Source organism: Acomys minous, assembly GCF_964271855.1.
Source record: "Acomys minous genome assembly, chromosome: 9".
Taxonomy (NCBI): Eukaryota; Metazoa; Chordata; class Mammalia; order Rodentia; family Muridae; genus Acomys; species Acomys minous.
The window spans coordinates 88,169,759-88,189,026 of record NC_140490.1 but is presented as its reverse complement, the minus strand read 5'-3'; the positions used below and the strand labels follow the sequence as shown (position 1 = coordinate 88,189,026).

General features: G+C 44.4%; 1 protein-coding gene across 1 annotated transcript in view; it reads left to right on the top strand.

Moving 5' to 3' along the window:
* Nucleotides 1-19,268, top strand: part of POLR3B (RNA polymerase III subunit B) — a 96,830-nt gene that overhangs the window by 32,781 nt on the left and 44,781 nt on the right. Inside the window, exons 13-18 of the mRNA XM_084796283.1 lie at nucleotides 7,055-7,216; nucleotides 9,774-9,974; nucleotides 11,538-11,700; nucleotides 13,555-13,708; nucleotides 17,457-17,531; nucleotides 18,037-18,135. Coding sequence (XP_084652409.1) covers nucleotides 7,055-7,216; nucleotides 9,774-9,974; nucleotides 11,538-11,700; nucleotides 13,555-13,708; nucleotides 17,457-17,531; nucleotides 18,037-18,135 — 854 coding nt within the window. The remainder of the gene's footprint in view (nucleotides 1-7,054; nucleotides 7,217-9,773; nucleotides 9,975-11,537; nucleotides 11,701-13,554; nucleotides 13,709-17,456; nucleotides 17,532-18,036; nucleotides 18,136-19,268) is intronic.

Genomic DNA, 19,268 nt, shown 5'->3' with positions numbered 1-19,268 from the left:
GGGGGGGGGTGCGCACACGCACACACATGAGTTCCGGTGCCCACCGAGACTCAAGGCAACAGATCCCCTGGAATCACAGTGGTTGCGAGCTGCCTTATGTGGGTGCTGGGACCCAGGAACCGAAGGAAGTCTGTCCCCTGCAAGATCAGGAAACTCTTAACCTCCAAGTCATCTCTTCAGTCCCAACTACCTCCTTAAACTAATATGAGCTGAAGAACCAGAGAGATGGGATTTCTAGAGTCCACAAGTCATAGGTCAGGGAGTGACATGGGCTAGATTGAAGATCTAGGTTTGAAGATGAACAGGCCAAGAATGGGCTGACCAAGGGGTGATAGCACACATGCCTCAAATAAAGTTAACATTCTATTACATTGAGGGGTGAGTGTGTGTAAGGGAGTGTGTTGAGGTGTGCATCATCGGGGGCAGAGGACAACTTGCAAAATGGTTCTCTTTTTCCACCATGTGGACCACTCTTGTCAGGAAGTGCCTTTACCCACTAGGCCATCTTTCTAGCCCCAAAACTAAATTTGAAAATTAGAACTTGGAAGTTAGAACAATCTGGGGTCTTGGGAAAAGTCAGGGTGTTTTGTTTTGTTTTGTTCACCACATTCAGATTGGCCACTCACTGTTAGGATTTAAGGTATTCTTACTGCTAATCCTCATTTCCACCATGTTTAAAAAAAAAAAAGCTGTTAAGTGAGTCCTTAAAGAAAAATGGGTTGTTTAGAGTAATTCAGAAGGGGGTAAGGAGGAGGCTAAAGAGGATATCCTGTTGCTTAAGAAATTAGAATTAAAAAGAGGACTCCCACGTGCAAGAAAACATAGCTTAGTGAACAATGTAAGCACATAGAAGGCATTGTGTTGGCAAGAATGTGTAAAAACAATAGCTGCTAGTTCCCACCCGTGGGATGAGGCAGGGAAGCCTGCTTCAGCTTTAGATAACAGAGTTGTCTCCACCGCCCGGGGAGCTTTCTCTGGGCTGACTGTCACCGGAGGGTTGCCAGGCCAGCCGCCAGGAGGAGTTAGAAAACCTACTGATCTCAGGCTTAATCTTTGCACCTACCTTTTCTTCTTCGGTAATGTGTTCATTATTTGCTGTGCGTCACTCTGTTCTTTGTCTGCAAATTTTTTGTTCCTAATGCAGCTTGCTTTGTATGGATGCGATATGGACTGGCACCAAAATCCAGCACCCTGGAAAGCCAGGATTTCCATCCCGGGACAAAAGAATGCCGTCTTGACTTCAGAGATTGCCTAATCCCAGCTGTTCTGATAATGTAATTAAGGCTGCCTAATGTCTTTAATTTTGCAACCAGTTTGTGTGAAAAGGAGAATTTGGCACTCTGAAGGCTTAAACACTAAATAGCAATCTCACGGCGCCTAATTAGAATTCTCTGACATTAAGCTAATTGGTGAAACTGTATTTCAACGGCTTAACTTCTTTATTAATTTTTTTAGCATTTTCATTGAAAACCAGTTGACGAGCTGTCAGCACTTTCGCCTTAAATATGATTTGCTCAGTGGTGCTTCTGTCTTCTGCAGGAGGAAAGGCCTCCAAGTAGCAGTGCAAAGCGTTGAGGGTTAGCGAGGCGTCCTACCGTGGTACGCATCTTACTTCCGCCTTAGATGTTGGGGTTCATTGCGTGGCTTAGCTTTGCAGCCTCTCCTTACTCTGGGGACTGGACAGAATTAGTTCTCTAAAGTTGAAATTTTAGGAGAAGAGAAATGTATTCCAGTAGCAGTTGTGTTGACTACAGGTTCCCATTCATTAGTGTTTAGCGCCGGGGACATTTCCTCGTGTCTGAATCAGCAGGCCACAAAAGATTCAGCTGGGACCCTGAAACGCTTTTTCATAATTTGAGACAAAAGCAGCTAAGTGTGAGGGAGTAATTAAAAGAGCGCTGTGGTCTGGTTAAGGGTACTTGATTCTGTTCAGGATGCCTCTGCAGGTTCCGTTGCGCTGCCCACAGGAAGTGGCTGGAGCGGCTTCTGTAGCCCCTCACCCTCTGCACCTGCTTCCACTCCCACGGTCTTTCTTCCCATGAGTGAAACTGCTGGGTCTGACTGTAAGAAAGGATTAAGCTCTCAGGGAGGAAGTTTTCTTTTTAGAATACTTTTGTAAATGTGAGTCCAAGACCCTGGCTTCCTGGTCTGCAGACTTGGTTTTAGTAGAAAAGTAGATGGATGCGTCCAACTTAAGTGGGGAAGGCGTTTAAAAACAGCCCAACTAAAAAACATTGTTCTGATGTTAGGCAGAATTAACATTTTGAAAAATTCTTTGCTCAGAGCTGTGAGTCGGCGTGCCCACTACAAACACCCAGGAATGTCGGCACTGCGAGACATAGTGACTCTTCACCTTATGTTTCCAGTGAGCCTCAGGACTCCTCTTTAAGTGAACCATGTTGGTGTCTGGCTAGTTGACTCAAACACAAGCAGATACAGTGATCTTTGTTTTTTCTTAGGTTTTTTATTCTATTAACAAAAGGGAAGCTTGCATGGGAAACATGACTACAGCTATGAATAGAGTTTGGTGTGTGTACTAGCTCCTGTGTTACTACTGAGGAAGTATGCCTTCTCTAGTATAATGGCTCCTGCCCTTCCTCTCCGTGAGCTTCATTTTCCGCTGTGTTGCTTTCTGCTGCTGTGGCACATGCTTGCTGCCCTAAGCAGTGGCTTCATTTTCTTAGACTTCAGTTTTGTGGGTCAGGCATGAGGTGGAACTGGGCTGTGGAGCTTGGCCTGTTTCGCGTGGCGCTCGTAGAGGTCTGCCATTAGTCACTGAGGGGACGACTGAAGGATGCACTGAGTTAGGGTGCCCAGCCGTGTGCTTTGCCTTGTGGATGAGTTCCTGGTGCTCCCCATCCATGAGCCTTGCCTGATGGTCATGTCTTTGTCTCTTACTGGTTTTAGAGTGACATCTTGTCTGCCTTTGTTTGCATTTCCTACTGGATGGATGAGATTAAGCTCTTTCTCTGTAGACCAGTATTATTTCCTCTGCTTTGAAATATCTTGTTTGGATTTTCCTTATCAATCAAGGAGATATTTTGTATGTTTAGGTCCTGTTTTTAACCAGTTATATATGCTATAGCTACCCTCGCCTAGTGCAACTATCTTTTAGAGTGTACAAATTTGTGGTCAGCTTTGTTGACTCTGCTTTTCAGTACTGTGTGTTTTTTGTTTTCGAAACTTCTCTTTGCTATTTGTTCTTCAGACAGTTTTGTATGGTGGGAAGAACCCTATCTCCGGGCTTGGGGGGCGGGGCGGTTACCTTAGTTGGTAGGATGTCTGTGTAGAATGCCCGCAGTCCTGGGTTCAGTCCCCAGGACCACATACGCACAGGGTGGTAGTGTGGCCTATAATCCCAGGACTTGGGAGGTGGAGGCAGGAGCATCGGAAGTCCAAGCGCTGGGGCTGAAGAGATGGTTCAGGGGTTAAGAACATCAGCTGCTCTTCCAGAGAACCCAGATTTGATTCCCAGAAAGCACACGGTGGCTCACAACTATCTATAAGTGCAGACCCAGCCTATCCAGCACTCTCTTCTGGCTTCCAAGGGCACCAGGTACACTCATGTGCTACACAGACACACATGCAGACAAGACACATAGACACATAAGATAAAATTAAGTAGGTTTTTTTTTTCAAGTTCAAGCTTGTACATCCTATATAACAAGTTTATTTTTCTGCTTCAAAAAGAAAAGAGGAGGAGGAAATAGAAGAATCCAATTTCATTTTTTCCAGATGGATAACCTGTTGTCCCAGAGCCATTTGTTACATGATCCTTTACTTTCTTGTCATTCAAAACTGTGCCTCTGTGATGTAACAGTAGTAATGTGTGTGGTCTGTTTCCAGGCTTTATTTCAGCCTTTGGTCAGTTTCCTGTGCATCTATCACCTGGACTGTTTTAGGGTCTTAGCTTTTTTTTTATTATTATTATTTATAAATTTAGAATTAGTCTGCAAATTTTCATAGAAATTCTTCTAGGGATTTTCACTAGAATTACAGATAAAATGATGAGAAAACTAGTAAACTTAAAATATTAGTCTCCTTATTCATAAATCTTATTTAGGATTCCTTTCTTTTTCATTAAAGATTTCTAATTTTCTCCAGTGAAGGTCTGATGCCCTCTTAAATCAAATCAAATCAAAACAACCTGTGTTTCTAAAGCTGGAGAAACGGCTCAGCAGTGAAGGACATTTGCTTCCCGTCCAGAGAACCAGAGGTCGGTTCCTAGCAACAACATCAGCATCTCACAACTTTTAATTCCAGTTCCAGAGGATCCAGTGTCTCCACTGGCCTCCCATGATACTGTGCACAGACATACACACAAAACATGATTTTATTTTGGAGGATCTTTGAGAAACATTTTAATAAAATTATGAATATGAAAATCTTAAAATAAAATAGTAAGATCAGCTCTTGTCTATTCTGTAATTATTAGCAGTTCATCTTGTTCCATTTGCCTCATCCTCCTGAGCACCCAGTTCTCAAATTGGATTGTTTAAACAGATTACAATCATCAAATTATTGCAGTGTCTCAGATAGTAAAGTATATTATGTAGACGTAAGATATGCCTCTAAAGCATGGAACTGTATAAGAAAAGAGTATTATTTCCAGACCTAAGCTTTTCAAAGAGCAATTTCTTACTGTCATTAGGGATCCATGAGCTAGTGTGTCTTACCTGCTACTTGTATGTGAGAGTCCTTTTGATCATGTGTGTGTGTTTCAAGAAAGTGAGTATTTTTTTCTAAGGAATTTTCTTATTCTAGGTTTGTAATTAATGACTTGTAGCACTGGCTGGGGTGGTTCTAAAAGTACTGAAGTCCTATGATATGCTGTGTGCAAGCTGGGGAAGCAGAGAAGCCAGTGTGAGGTTTGTCTCCTGTCCAGAGAGCTGAGCACAGCAGGGCCAGCGCTCTCTTGCAGCCTGAAGCTAAAGGCCTGAGGACCTGGGGTCCACCCTTGCCAGTTCTGGAGCCCTGTGTGCAGCACAGGCGCCAGGAGCTCAGGGCAGAGGAGACGTGCCTTGCCTCAGCCTCTCTGCTCCATTCGGGCTCTCCGTGTTAGGTATGCCTTCCCAATTGGAATGGGGATGAAAGTGGGCCTTCTTTATGCCACTCTCTTCCAGAAACATCTAAGTAGATATGCTCAGAAGACATGCTTTCCAGCATTGACACCTAAGCTCGGCCCTCACATACTCTACTGTGTGTTTGTCATAGTGGGGCTAGAACCCAGGCACTAAGCCACTGAGCTATCTGCTTAAACCTTGGAGGTCTGGGGGTGGGGTGGGGGGAGGATCTCATTGTGACCCAGACTGGCCTTGAACTCACTGTACATCCTAGGCTAGCCTCAAACTTTGGATCCTTCTGCCTCTTCCCTCCCAAGTGTTGGGATTACAGAAATGTGCCAATCACCTAGCCTCCTGCTGACGTGTTTTCATGTGTGTCGTGTGTGAACACGCCTAATTGGCAGTTTGTAGACACAAGATGGATGCTCTCCAACACACTGTTTTCTGGCTGGCCGCTTGGTGAGTGACGGTGCTGCGTCCTGTCAGGCAGAGTGTGACTGTTAGTGTCTACTTTTTGTGCTGTCAGGACTGGCTTCGGGTGCTGGCGTCCCAGCTCATGTGTGTTGAAGTTGAGCAGCTTTTCTCCTGATGGCTTTCTTAGCAGATGGTGAGGACCATTTTCATTCGTCATTATTCCCTTATGTGGAAGGCCATGGTATCTAATATTTTCATTCTAATACATTCATTATCTGGAATTTCAAAAATAATGCTTCTCATCATCATCTCTTTGGGGCTCTTGAAACATAATCAATGTGTGAAAAGCAAGAAAAAAATGCTAGACAAAATGATTTAAATTCTCACTATGCAGACCAGGCTGGCCTAGAACACGCAGAGGCCCACCTGCCTCTTCCTTCCAAGTGCTGGGACTAAACTAAGATGCTTTGTTTTTGTTTTTGTTTTTTTTGGTTTTGGTTTTTTGAGACAGGGTTTCTCTGTAGCCTCCACTGTCCTGGACTCACTTTGTAGACCAGGCTGGCCTCAAACTCACAGGGATCCACCTGCCTCTGCCTCCCAAGTGCTGGGATTAAAGGCATGCACCACCACGAGCGGCTACTAAGATGCTTTTTTAAGGAAGAATAATTTAGTTCTCCAATTTCATGCAGAAAAATGTGTTACCTTCTTCTCTATGAAATTGATGATAAACGGGAATTTTTAACATATTTTTTTACTTAAGTTTAGCATTGGCTTCTCTGTTTCTCTTAACAAATGAACAATCAAATAAGTGACCGGTGGCTTTGACTGAGATCACATTTGAGTCTGTAGGACAATTTAGAGAGGGCTGACTTCTAAACACTGCCGGTCATCTACCGTGTGGCTGTGGTCCATCTCTCCTGGTGAGAGAGCCAATCATTTTTCTCTTGGTGATATTTTAAATACAGTTGCTTTTTGTTTATTACACACTTGCTAAGTTCACATCTTCTTCAAGATGCAGCTTCTTTCAGAGTCCCTGTGGTCTTCTCTGTTGATGACGTGCTATCTTCAAGTAAAGGCAGCTTTATGGCTTCCTTCCCATTATCAACATCCCCCCTTTGCCCAGGGCACGCATTGCCACCTCCACCTCTGAGATGAATGAGAATATGAAGACGGGCATTCTTCCTCGCCTGGTTTATAAAGGAGCCTTTCCTTCCTGCCCCTTCCCTATGGGCTAGGCCCTGCTGTGTAGCTGTGCAGTGATCCTTGGCCTTAGCAGGCTTCCTGCTCCTCCCCCAAGGAAGCTGGTTTTGGAATCCACCTCATCCCTCTGGGTCTGTACCTTTTCTTGACATTAGTGACCTGGAGCCTGATGTTTGTTGTTTCTAGGTACAAGACTTGTGGGTGGCCAGGGAGAAGTCCCTCCCTGTATAGTGCCTGACATTTTATTCATCGAGGTTCTGGATATATGTATTACATTAAATTTTTACAAAAAATATATTTTCAGTTTTAAAACTCGTCTTTTTAAAACAGAGCCTTCATTGAGACCTAAGCTTAACTATCATGTATGTTTCTTTCAGCTCTTATCTCTTCTTTTTGAAGATTTGTTTAAAAAATTTAATTCTGAAATGAAGAAGATTGCAGACCAAGTGATTCCTAAGCAAAGAGCAGCCCAGTTTGATGTGGTGAAACATATGCGCCAAGACCAGATCACTAACGGCATGGTGAACGCCATCTCCACCGTGAGTCTGCAGCCCTTTTTGCAGTTTGTGGGGGGCTAGGAATGGAAACGATTCTGGGAACCCATGTGGCAGAAGTGTGCTCAGCTGGCTTTTGTTAACATAGCCACACCCCCTCCCATTCAAGACTATTGCTATCTGGAAAATACTATTACTAAATGGAAAATTTCAAAAGTAATTCATAAATTTAAATAACTTCTTTCCCATCTTTCTTTTATTTTTTTCTTCTTTACCTATAGTTTCCCTATTTTTATTAACTTTCCACTGTGCTTAATTCATAAATTAAACTTTATCATGGATGTGTGGGAAAAGACAGCATAGGTTCTGTACATCCGCCATGGACTGGGGGGGGGGGGGGCTACTGTATAACTTAAGGCTAAATATAGTCCTGCTGTATAGCAATATGAAAGCCCACTCACAGGGAGAGAAGTCTGTAGGCTTAACTATTAAGTCATTCTTCTCTCGTTACTTTCCTCCATTTTTTTTCCTGTAATAAAGTTGACATATTTCTTGGTTGGCAGCTTTTGTCCAGGCCATACAAAGGCGCCTTATTTCTCAGTAGCATTGATATTCTTCAGAGATTCGTCAGCTATTCCTTTCTGAGCACTGAACCTGGTCCCCTGCAGCTGCTTTGTATTTAGGACCCAGCTGTTCACGAAGGGTTATCAGATAGGTGTCGGCTCCCTTTCTAAAGGCGGCATAGCAACTGTAGGTCTATCTGATGGAGCCGGCCTCACAGTTGATAAGCCAGACGCACAATTAGTTTTATGGATGGGATCTTACCCCCACAAAGAGCAGGGCAGCCCAACACGTTGACTCCCATAGCCATGAAACAATGGTGCAGGCTTGCTTCAGTGCTCAGCTTCAGAGATTTAGTGGGTCTGTGTGGGCAGCAGCTAAAGGAGAGGCGCAGCCCAGCTCTGTGTCTTTGGCACATGAGCATCCTGTGGTCCAGGTTCTCAAGGTAGAAAGCCTGCATTGCTGAGCACGCTCCTGTCCGCCTGAGGTTAACAGGGAGTGTTCCTCCCAAAACGGCCCTTCGCCGTGGAGCAGTTTTGGGCTGTCTCTTCCTCCTGTTTGCTCCTTCACTTCTTTTCGGTGTGCTCCTACAGAAGACTACAGCACATTTTCTCCTCGTTCCCCACCTACTTCCTGTCTCCCCGTGGGCTGCCTTATTTTAGCTCTGGGCTGAGTATCACCTTAGTTACTGTTACCCTCCCCAAGGAGAGAAAGAGCCCACTGTGTGTGCAGCAGTCAGACATTGCCCCTTGGTGCCTGTGTGCTGCTCTTGGTTTTTAAGGTGTAGAGCTCTATGCCTAGAATTTAGCTCAAAAAATTAAGTGTTCCTAATAAATAGATTTTGAGTTTAGCAAAGTAAAACTTTGACTCATGAGGGAGATGCCCTAAAGTCATATTTTAGTCGAAACGCTTATTTGATTTCCTAAAACCGCCACACTCATTTTCCTGTTGGAGGACTCTAAAGCTGGAACCACAAGTGCTCTCCTGAAATTGAATTCAAGTTTGTCTTAAATGTCTTCTGTATATTTTTCCAAGAAAATATTCATAGCTTTCATCTGGTTCTTAGAGAGGAAGCACCCTAGCATATGCAGATTCTTCTGTGATCATGAAGATTATTGAGTCAGATGTTTTTCGAGATTTTCTTTTACTTGGTTTTTCAGTGCATACTATTTTCTGCGGTTATTTTACATTACTATGTATTCAGATTTTTGGAGAATATTATTTAATGTGCACAACTTATATAACCAAAAAATTATACTTTACTAAATGTAATCTAATCTGTTCAGTATATCGGAGATAAAGTTAACATGCAAGATTTATTCACATAAGTTGATTTTATTTTATTAATATTTCAGATTAGCATAGAGCGTATTAGAGTTCATCATTATCTTTACACTAATGACATAAATCTATTTTAATATTGATATGACCACACAGGTGTTTCTTGATTTGACAATATAGTATTTCTTAATGTGAGTAAGGTACAGTTTTAGGGCTGAAGGTGTAGCTCAGGTACAATTCTTTCTTAGCATGTTCAAGCTCTGGATTTGATCCCCAGCATTGAAAAAAGGAAAAAAAAGAAAGGCCAAAATAGATAAAACATGCAATTTGTATCCCTTGCGCCTAGATTAGTAAAGTACACCTGATGACTGTCTCTAATTAAATTGCTATCAGAGTCACTTTTTTCTGAGCAACACTATTTAGATGAAGGCATCTAAATGACAGTCCAACATGAGATTCCCTTTTGGGTTTTAGATGAGTTTTTCCCTGAAGAATGTGGAAACCTCAGCCTCTGGTTGCACAGGCGTGGGCAGTGGACCTTTAGTCCCAAAGAAGGTGACTCTGCTGTGACGCACATTTGGGGCGGTTGCTAGCCTGGAACACCCCAGCAGATAATCTGGCTGCGGTTTAACTCCAGTGGTGTCACTCTGGTTTCTATAGCTATATCATGGCTGTCCGTGAGTTAGCAGGCGTGGCTGTGGCAGACTTCTCAGTCTGTGTAATGGTTAGGAGTAGCTCATTATAGTTCATCTCTTTCCAGGGCAACTGGTCTCTAAAGAGATTTAAAATGGACCGCCAGGGCGTGACGCAGGTGCTGTCTCGCCTGTCATACATCTCTGCACTCGGCATGATGACAAGAATCTCTTCCCAGTTTGAAAAAACAAGAAAAGTCAGTGGTCCTCGTTCTCTGCAGCCATCTCAGTGGGGAATGCTCTGTCCCTCCGACACACCTGAAGGAGAGGTAAGGGGTCATGGGGGTCTCTGTGCTGTCAGAGGGCATACCCGTTGGGGTGGGAGACCCATGTACTTAGTCACTTCTTCTGTTTCGATTAACTGCGTTTGTGGCAAGAAACACTGGAGCAGCTTGTCAAGGCTGCAGCGTAGTTCCGAAGCCAGAAGCCTTGGATTCAGTATCTCATTAGAGGGATTCATGGTTGACATTCTTCTTTCTCATGTTATCCTGTGAGTCAGATCATACAGCCAAGAGGTGATAAGGACGTGGACAACAGAGAGAGCCATGACCTTTGATGCTCTGATGGAGTTCTGAGTAGCTTCCTGTTTTCTAAGACCTGAAGTAACTCTGACTTATGTAGGAAGCACAACCATTGCCTAAACATCAATGGATTTGCCAAGATTTAATTACTTAGCCTCACTCTGTGTGTGTGTGTGTGTGTGTGTGTGTGTGTGTGTGTGTGTGTGTGTGTGCGCGCGCGCGCGCGCGCGCGCGCGCGTGTGTAGCTAAGTATATGTTTGTGCATCATTTGCATGCAGGTACCACAGACACCAGAAGAGGGCACTTTATGGCCCCTGGGAATGGAATAAGTTAGTAACAAGTGAAAGGTTTAGGCTTCAAAGGGTAGGAATTTGTTAGGACTCAAAAGAGTCAAAAATTAGAAGTCTAAGCAGGCTGTGATTTTTAGAAAATACTCTAATTTATCTTAAACTATAAGGAAATTCACATTAAATTTATATAGTTTTCAAATGTATACATCATGAACTTTGAAGTTCTTAAATTTCCTAGGGATTGCTTCAGCCAATACCAGCAGCTAAATTAACTTTCCATCTTTCTTAATTAGCATTTCTATCGCTGGGAGGGGCCTGAACTCTCACCAGCAGCCTCTCCTGGGCTCTTTTTAGGTACTCTAACCCTGCCATGTGATGGCAAACCTCAGCTGCCTATAAGCAGCTTGAGGAGGAAACAATTTATTTGGCTTACACTTCCAGGTCACACTTCATCACTGAGGGAAGTCAGGGTAGGAACTTGGAAGTCGGAACTGAAGCAGAAGCCATGGGGGGGATGCTACTGACTGGCCTGCTCCTCCTGACCGCCCAGCCTGTTTCCTTATACATCCCAGGACCACCAGCCCAAGATGGTACTACCCACAATGGACTGGGCGGTATCAATTGCTAGTTAAGAAATGTACTACAGCCTTGCCTACAGGCCAGCCTGCAGGAGGCACTGTTGTCAGTTGTGGTTCCTCTTCTCAGGTAACTCTGGCTTGTGTCAAGTTAACAATAAAATAGTCAGATCAATGTCTTTTCTTGTTATCTGAAGATAAATTCCTCAGGTTAAAGAGTATGCACGTTTTAGTGGTAAGGTTGTTTGAGGTAGGGGTGTGTGTGTGTGTGTGTGTGTGTGTGTGTGTGTGTGTGTGTGTGTGTGTGTGTTTGAATTCCCAAGTGTGTTTTTCAAGATTATACTCATTTATATTGCCAGCAACAAAGTGGTGAGCATTTTCAGATACAAGCTGTACTTTGTATGACTAATGTTTATTCTTAGAAATGACTGTCTATATTTTGCTAGGCCTGTGGTTTGGTTAAAAACTTGGCCCTTATGACGCATATTACAACTGACATGGAAGATGGACCCATTATTAAGTTAGCTGGTAACTTGGGAGTAGAAGATGTGAATTTATTATGTGGAGAAGAACTCTCTTACCCAAATGTGTTTCTCGTCTTCCTGAATGGTAGGTATGCTATAGTCACGTGTTCATCCTAAGCCAGTGTTTCTCAACCTGTGAGTCACGACCCCTTCACAGAGGTCACATATCAGATAACTGTATATCAGATATTTGCATTATGATTTATAATAGTAGCAAAACATTTATGAAGTAGAAATGAAAATAATTTTATAATCGGGTCACCACGACATGAGGAGCTGTATTAAAGGGTCGCAGCATTAGGAAGGTTGAGAACCACTCCTCGGAGAACTTTTGGGAGTAGAGAGGGATTCATTGTTTTTATTTTTTATTTTTATTTATTTAAAGCATAATCACACTTTAATTCTCACCCTAGATAGACCTTAATTTATTTTTTATTTTATTTTTATTGAAAATAAATATTTTTCATACAATACATTCTGATTATGGTCCTTCTCACGTTTTTGCCCTTCCAACTCTATGACTTCTTTTTCTGTCTCTTCAGAAAACAAATAGGCAAAACAAACAAAACAAAACTAGAGTAAAACAAAACCAAGCCCCCCAAAAGAGATAGAAAAGGGGGAGAGGGAGAAAATGCAGGAAAAAAAAAACAGTACACATGTAGACATACACACAAACAAACCTCTAAAAACATAAGATTGGAAGCCATAATATACAAGCAAAAGACCAGTATGGTAAAAAAAAAAAATGCCCAAACAAAGAATATGAGACAAGATCTCCAAAAATACCATTGAGTTCTCTTTGTCTTTGGCGTCTACTGCTGGGCCTGAGTGGCTAGTGTACCCAGTGAGACTCCAGTGGAGAAACTAATTTTTCTTTTTCAGAGGTTAGTTGTCAATTACAGACGGCTTACGCAGGCCCAAGCCAAATGGGGCCCCAGCATGAGGGAGGAAGTGGACACAAGCTCTCACCCCTAACCAAGAAGCTGTCCCCAATAGGCCGTAATTTAAAGGAAGAACAGTGAAAACAGAAACAGTTGATCTTTTGGCTGTGTTACCCAGGATTCTGAGAACACCGCTGCGGTCCATCTACTGCTTTCCGTCTGTCTGCAGCTGCTAACACCCATAGTAAAATAAGCTGTGTGTGGCATCTAAGAGCTAGTTAAGTGTGCACACCGCTCTGCAGACACGGTGGGATCAGCTCCCTTCATAGCACGCAGCTGTTGAGTCACCTGCGGATGTTCTGCTCCTTGGGTTCAAGTCCGTTTCTTCTTCATGCGTTACTCTGCTTCCTCCAAAGCCCCCAGAGGCTGGCAGCCATATGCCCACCTTTCTCCTTTTCACTTGGCAGCTGTATCCTGTCTGATGTACTCATCTCTGGCCATCCCTTTCCTCCCGTTCAGGGAGTCACCAGCCCTTTATAACATGGGCTCTTGGGGAAGGGTCAGCACGTCAGCAGGGCGGTGCTTCCCAGGGGCTGATGGTGAGCCAGCGCTTAGTCTGCCTGTCATCCTCTGCCTCCCCGAATCCTGGGGCTAGCCCTGGGAGGTGCAGCCTGGCGTCTTGGTTTCACAGCAGGTTCTGTAGTGTCGTAACCAGGTCCAAGCTGAGTTCTCAGCCCTTTTCCTCCACAGGAGGCCTGTGGAATTAGTAGGCCAGGCTTAACACCTGCATGTGTGTTGAAGCTCATGCTGACAGCCCAGGACAGTCAGGTAAGCTCTCTGGAATTCCTCAGCCAGTGTCTAGTGTGATGGCTCCAAGGCCCTCAGACCGTCTTTGAGCACTCTTGGGCTGCTTCCTAGATCTAGCCTGTGGATGAGTTCCTGCTGTCAATAACTGTTTTCAAACGACTACTCAGTGCTTCTCAACGTTATTATTGGATGGATAATTTAAGTCAGATTACTTTTTGTTTCTGACTCATTTGGTTCTTCTCTTTGTTGAGGTAACATCCTGGGTGTCATTCGAGACCATAAGAAGCTTGTCAGTACATTTCGGCTGATGCGGAGAGCGGGGTATATCAATGAGTTTGTTTCTATCTCCACGAATCTTACAGATCGGTGTGTTTATATTTCCTCTGATGGAGGGCGATTGTGCAGGTATGTTGCTGTGAAGAGCTTTTGGAAGAAGTGGCCTTGCTCCTAATTTTGAAGCTGCTTTAGCCTATTTTGTCATGAAGATAAATTTAACTCAGTTAGAGATTAAAGGGAGGTGTGAAAACTAATGGGAGATAGTCTCTGTGCTCAGAGAGTTCAGTCTGCCAGGAGAGGCAGACATAATTACTCCTAGCGGCCAGCTGTGCAGGGAATGGGTGCTACTTGCTGTCTGCTGATTTACTGGGCATGCTGTGTGTGTAAGACCATTATTTGAATTATTATCTTTGTTTTACTGAAGATGTCGGGGATCTTTGAAGCTGAGCCACAGGCCCAGAGCTAGACTAGACTAGAATTGGGTTTTTCTTTTTCTTTTCCTTTTTTTAATTTTTTTGGTTTTTCGAGACAAGGTTTCTCTGTGTTATCTTGGCTGTAGAGCTTATAGAGATCCGCCTGCCTCTGCCTCCCGAGTGCTGGGATTACAGACGTGTGCCACCACCCCCTGGTGAATTGGGTTTTTCTTAGTAGTCCTCAGAGGTCACTTGACTCCAGCAGGCCTGACTTCTACCTCTGTATTCCTACCCAACTTTAACGTGCTCATAGTTATGTTACTTGACCAGAGAGTTAAAGGACATAGCTGGGGAAAGCCAGGAATAAAATGTCCCACCTACACACACACACACACACACACACACACACACACACCCCCGTCTCAAGGCTGTGCAGGGACATGAACTTAAGATGGCCTCCTCCCCAGCTGGACCCTCTTCCCCATCCCAGTTCCTCATCTTTCTCACTATTTCTCCTCTTTCCTTGAGTCTCATGCCTTCTCCCCTCCCCTCCCTCCCACCCCTTCTTCTTCTCTTATGTATTATATCCCCAAAGCAGCTTCCTCTCCCTCCTCCCCTCTCCCCCAGATCCACTCCTCTGACTCTTGAGGAAAGTGCAGGCCTCCCATGGACATCAGTCAAACCTGACGTATGAAGTTGCAGTAAGAGTCGGCACCACCCTCGTACTAAGGCTGGATGAAGCGTCCCAGGAGGAGGAAAATGGATGCATAAGCAGTCAGAGAGTCAGAGACAGCCACTGTTGGGAGTCCCACAAGGAGACCCAGATCACAACCATAGCACATATGCAGAGGGCCCAGCTCAGACCCACGCAGGCTCCTGGTTGTCAGCTCAGTCTCTGAGCCCTGTTTCTGTGGATCTTCTTTGGTGTCCGTGACCCCTCTCGTTCCTACAGTCCTTCCTCCCCTCTTCCACAGGATTCCCCAAGCTCTGCCCTAATGTTTGCCTGGGGGTCTTTCTGATTCCATCAGTAGCTGGATGAAGCCTCTGATGACTAGTCCAGCCTGAGACCCATGACGCGAGAGGGATCCCACCCCTGACACTACCTAGAGGGCCAGGAACCAGAGGCTGAGTAGCTAGGCCTAGGATGGAACCAAACAGGACTGGCAGTTAAAAAAGTAAAAGAAAGAAAAACAAAGTCAATGAACTGATCTCTAATGATACTCTGCTCTACTCATAGACAGGTGCCCAGCATAATTGTCTTGGGAAACTCTTAATGCTTCTAGTGAAGTAATTTTTGTTTATCCTGTCAGAATTGGTTTCTCTTACGATGTTGCTAAAGTAAGTTACCTGCATTTGAGTGCTAACTGGCAACTTAGTGACTGTGTGATTCTGAGTGTTCCTAAGTTTCTGAGCTCTGGCGTCCGTGGCTGTGAGATGAGTGGTGATGCCGACCTAGGGCGGCGTGAGGCAGTGGCACGGAGGCTGCGGTGGTGAGTGCTCACAGAGCACCGCTCACATAGAGCTGCTAACTATTGGCACAGGCCAGACGCGCTGGCGTGGCCGGCGCCCTAATCCTGGCATTTAGGAGGCAGAAGCAGGTGCTGGGTCTCTCTGAATTCCAGCCTGGTCTCTGTGGTGAGATCCTAGCTTAAAAAGAAGGAAGTGGGAGATTGGACAGCATGGCCTTCTAGGGGCAGGACAAGTATTGGCATGTTCTAAGCTATCCCTGTTCAGAATTTTTTCAATTTACTCTGTACATATAATAAACCATGTTCTAAAAGAAAGCTGTTTTTTTCTCTTTTTTCTTTTTTTAAGAAGTAATTTCACAGTAGTGGACCAGAGATCTGGCTGGACTAGGAGGAGTTATTGAATAAAGTGGCTTCTCCCTTCCTATTCTGGTTTCTGCTCTGGTTTGTGAGCCTTAACCTGAGCTCCTAGGTTGGGGCAGGAGTGGGCTGGGATCCTAGAGCGGGGCCAGAATGAGTCGGTTTCCTCACACAAGCCAGGACTTTGAGGTTGAGGAGCTCGTCCAGCTCCTGTCTGCGGCTCATGTCCCTTTTGTGAGCGTTTAGCTCCTCTTTTTGCTGTCTCAGCATGCTCATTAGTCTCCACGCTGTTATTTGGGCTTCAGGATAGACACACACGTGTCTGCTGGCTCCTTGCTTCTCTCTGTAAGAGCCGCTTATCCAGATAGCTACAGCCTTTGGCGTTTGCCTGCCTTGTGCCATTCTGATTGCGGGTGTTTTCTTGTGGTGGCGAAGCCTTCATGGCAAGTAGTTCCTGAGGACAGTTACAGGTTAATATGCCAGAGTGCTCCCATCAGTCCTTATAAGTCAGCAATAAGGAAGCTGTATCTGTTCTCTGCAAATACATAGCCAAGCATAGCTTTGAATCACCTGTTAGTCTCTCTCAGTGATGTCAGTCATGCATCAAACCACCCCAACACCCGGGTCTCCGCTGAACTCCCAGAATAGATGCTGATGCTACCCTCAGTGGCAGGTCTTTGCCTGGCAACTCCGTAGGTGATATAGCAGTTCTCCCGTGTGGGGATGTTCCAGGATCCCCAGTGGATGCCTAAGACCATCAGTGGTACCCAGTCTCAAATGTGCTGTGCTTTTAATCAGATAGCTGAGACCTCTACTCAGTGACCCTGTTAGTGCTGTGTACCATAGATACTCTAGAGGAAGAGGTGAGCTCCTTCCCAAGTGGAATGGAGCAGGATCTCACACCCCTGCCCAGAAGTGTACTTGATCTAAAACTTTCCAGACCACATTTGACCCCGAGGAACTAAAATCACCAAAAGCACAAAAGCACTGAAGTGTGAGCGAGGGAGCCTGCTCTAAGCCAACTCTTCCCAATGGGAACGAAGAGACGCTTTTATAATAGTTCACACAGTTTAAAAATACGTCATGAGGATGTCGTACCCTGTCTAGACTTTACGGGCAGTGCTTTTTGTGTGGTCTTTTCGTTTAAATCCAAATGATTCTTAAGATAATTAGGGCTGGACATGGTGGCACATGCCTTTAATCCCATCACTCGGGAGGCAGCGGCAGGTGGATTGCTGTGAGTTCAAAGCCAGCCTGGTCTACAGAGTGAGTCCAGGACAGCCAAGGCTAACACAGAGAGACCCTGTCTTGAAAAAAAAAAAAAAGAAAAAGAAAGAAAGATTGGAGGAAAATTTGTGTAGTATACGCATTGTGTGTGTGTGTGTGTGTGTGTGTGTGTGTGAGAGAGAGAGAGAGAGAGAGAGAGAGAGAGAGAGAGAGAGAGAGAGAGAGATAGATAGATATGGGTGGCAGAGATAGAAAACCCTACATGTTCATACAGAAAAAACTATGTGTGTCCTCAAGCAATCGGAGCAAGCTTTGTGTCTCTCCTCTCTCTCTCTCTCTCTCTGTCTCCCCAGTGGTAAGCAGAACTAGCTGACATGATTCCTCTCTTAAGTTATTCTTTTCCCTTTCTAGGCCTTACATAATTGTCAAGAAACAAAAGCCAGCTGTCACAAATAAGCATATGGAAGAGTTGGCTCAAGGTTACAGGTAAATGACTCAAAGTAGAAATATTCATCTCTTGAAATGTGTATGGGGAATGTTCCTTGACATGCACTGTAAGGAAAGTGTATGGTAATCTCTAGGCTGTCAGTTTCTCCCTACCAACTGGACCAGCAGCCAGTTACAAATCACTCCCCATGCAGCTGCCTGCACGGAATAGGCATAGCTCAGGCCAGGGGATGCTAGGGGCCTTGGTGTAAATTACCCTCCATTAAAAGCCCTCATAGCTGTGTTGTTCATGTGGACACTGCATGCCTCATACCACAGTTCCTAAAGTCAGTATTTTTAGAAGCGGGGTCCAGATCGGCAAGAATCACCCTTTAGTGCTTTTGTGTTAGCAACTTGTCAACCCGTAAACAGCATATTTCCGATACCTCCATGTGTTGATGCTCTCTAGGAGAGAATGGAATTTGGGGAATAAACAAAAACCAGGATCCTTTGTTGTCATGTACGCAACTGCAGTAATATGTCTCTTTTACCAATATTTTCCCAGGAATTTTGAAGATTTTTTACATGAGAGTCTGGTTGAATACTTAGATGTGAATGAAGAAAATGATTGTAACATTGCACTCTACGAACATACAATTAATAAGTAAGTAAGATTCCTAAGGGCCTCGTTTAGAGACCATTTGTCCATGGAGAGTGCTGTCTGCTGTCACCATCCCGTTCAGCTCTTCTGGGAGGTGTTCTTGTGAAGGTGCTGCTCCGTGAGAAAGCACCCGTTACCTATCCCAGCGAACTGCCACAGAACCACTAGCCAGTAAAAGAGACTTGCCTCCAAGATTCTAATATCCAGCTACTATAAACGTTGATCTAATGCGTCAGGATGCGTAAAATATGTTTGTCTCTCCTAGATAGGATTTTGCCAGTGGACATCTGAAGGCTCATTGTTGGAGAAGGAATTCCACACATAGTATGGTGTGAAAATACCTCTGAGCATATGTGTAGTGTAAACTTGAGATGCTTCTGCCGCGGTGGTATTTTAGAAGCATCTGCGTCCATTTGGGAGACATTAGAGGACATCTGCACTATTTGCTTTGTGATGCATTTCACTAAATGTACTACTTGCCTGAAACTGCGATTTTGCCGTTTCATTTTTAAAGGGATTTTACTATACTTGATACTTGATAACTGTTTATATCTTCAATCACAAGCAGGTAATTTTTTTGTTCTGCTACCAGATGAAATATATGTTGGTGTTATAATTTGATAAATAGTGCTTTTTACTCAGAATTTTTACCCCTTCAGATGGTGAGCTTTTCAGCCACTTTTATACTCCACATTTCAAGAACTAAAATGGACTTTTTTTTTTAAGAACAGGGTCTCATTATGTAGCCCTTCCTGATCTAGAACTTACTATGTTGTCCAACCTTGCCTCAGACTCACAGAGCTTCCTGTGTGTCTGTCGCCAAAGTTCTGAGATTGAAGGTGTGTGCATGTCCAGCCTGTAGTGCATTTATAAAAGACAGGGACAGCCTTTGTCTTCTTTAGCTCCGCTTACTCTCACTTGTTGCATGATGCGCCCAGGGCTGAGTTTTGTTTCCCACCTTCCATTTTCCACTTAGTCCAGGCTGCTGCCACTGTTTGTCCCCTGGCAGCCCTCCATGGCTCTCAGAAGCCCTTACAGACATCATTGGGCTCCTAACATTTGCTCACAGGTGAGTCTCCCTGCACCATCTGCATTCACCTCCCCTAACCTGCTGTGTCAGCCATATAGGCCTCTTC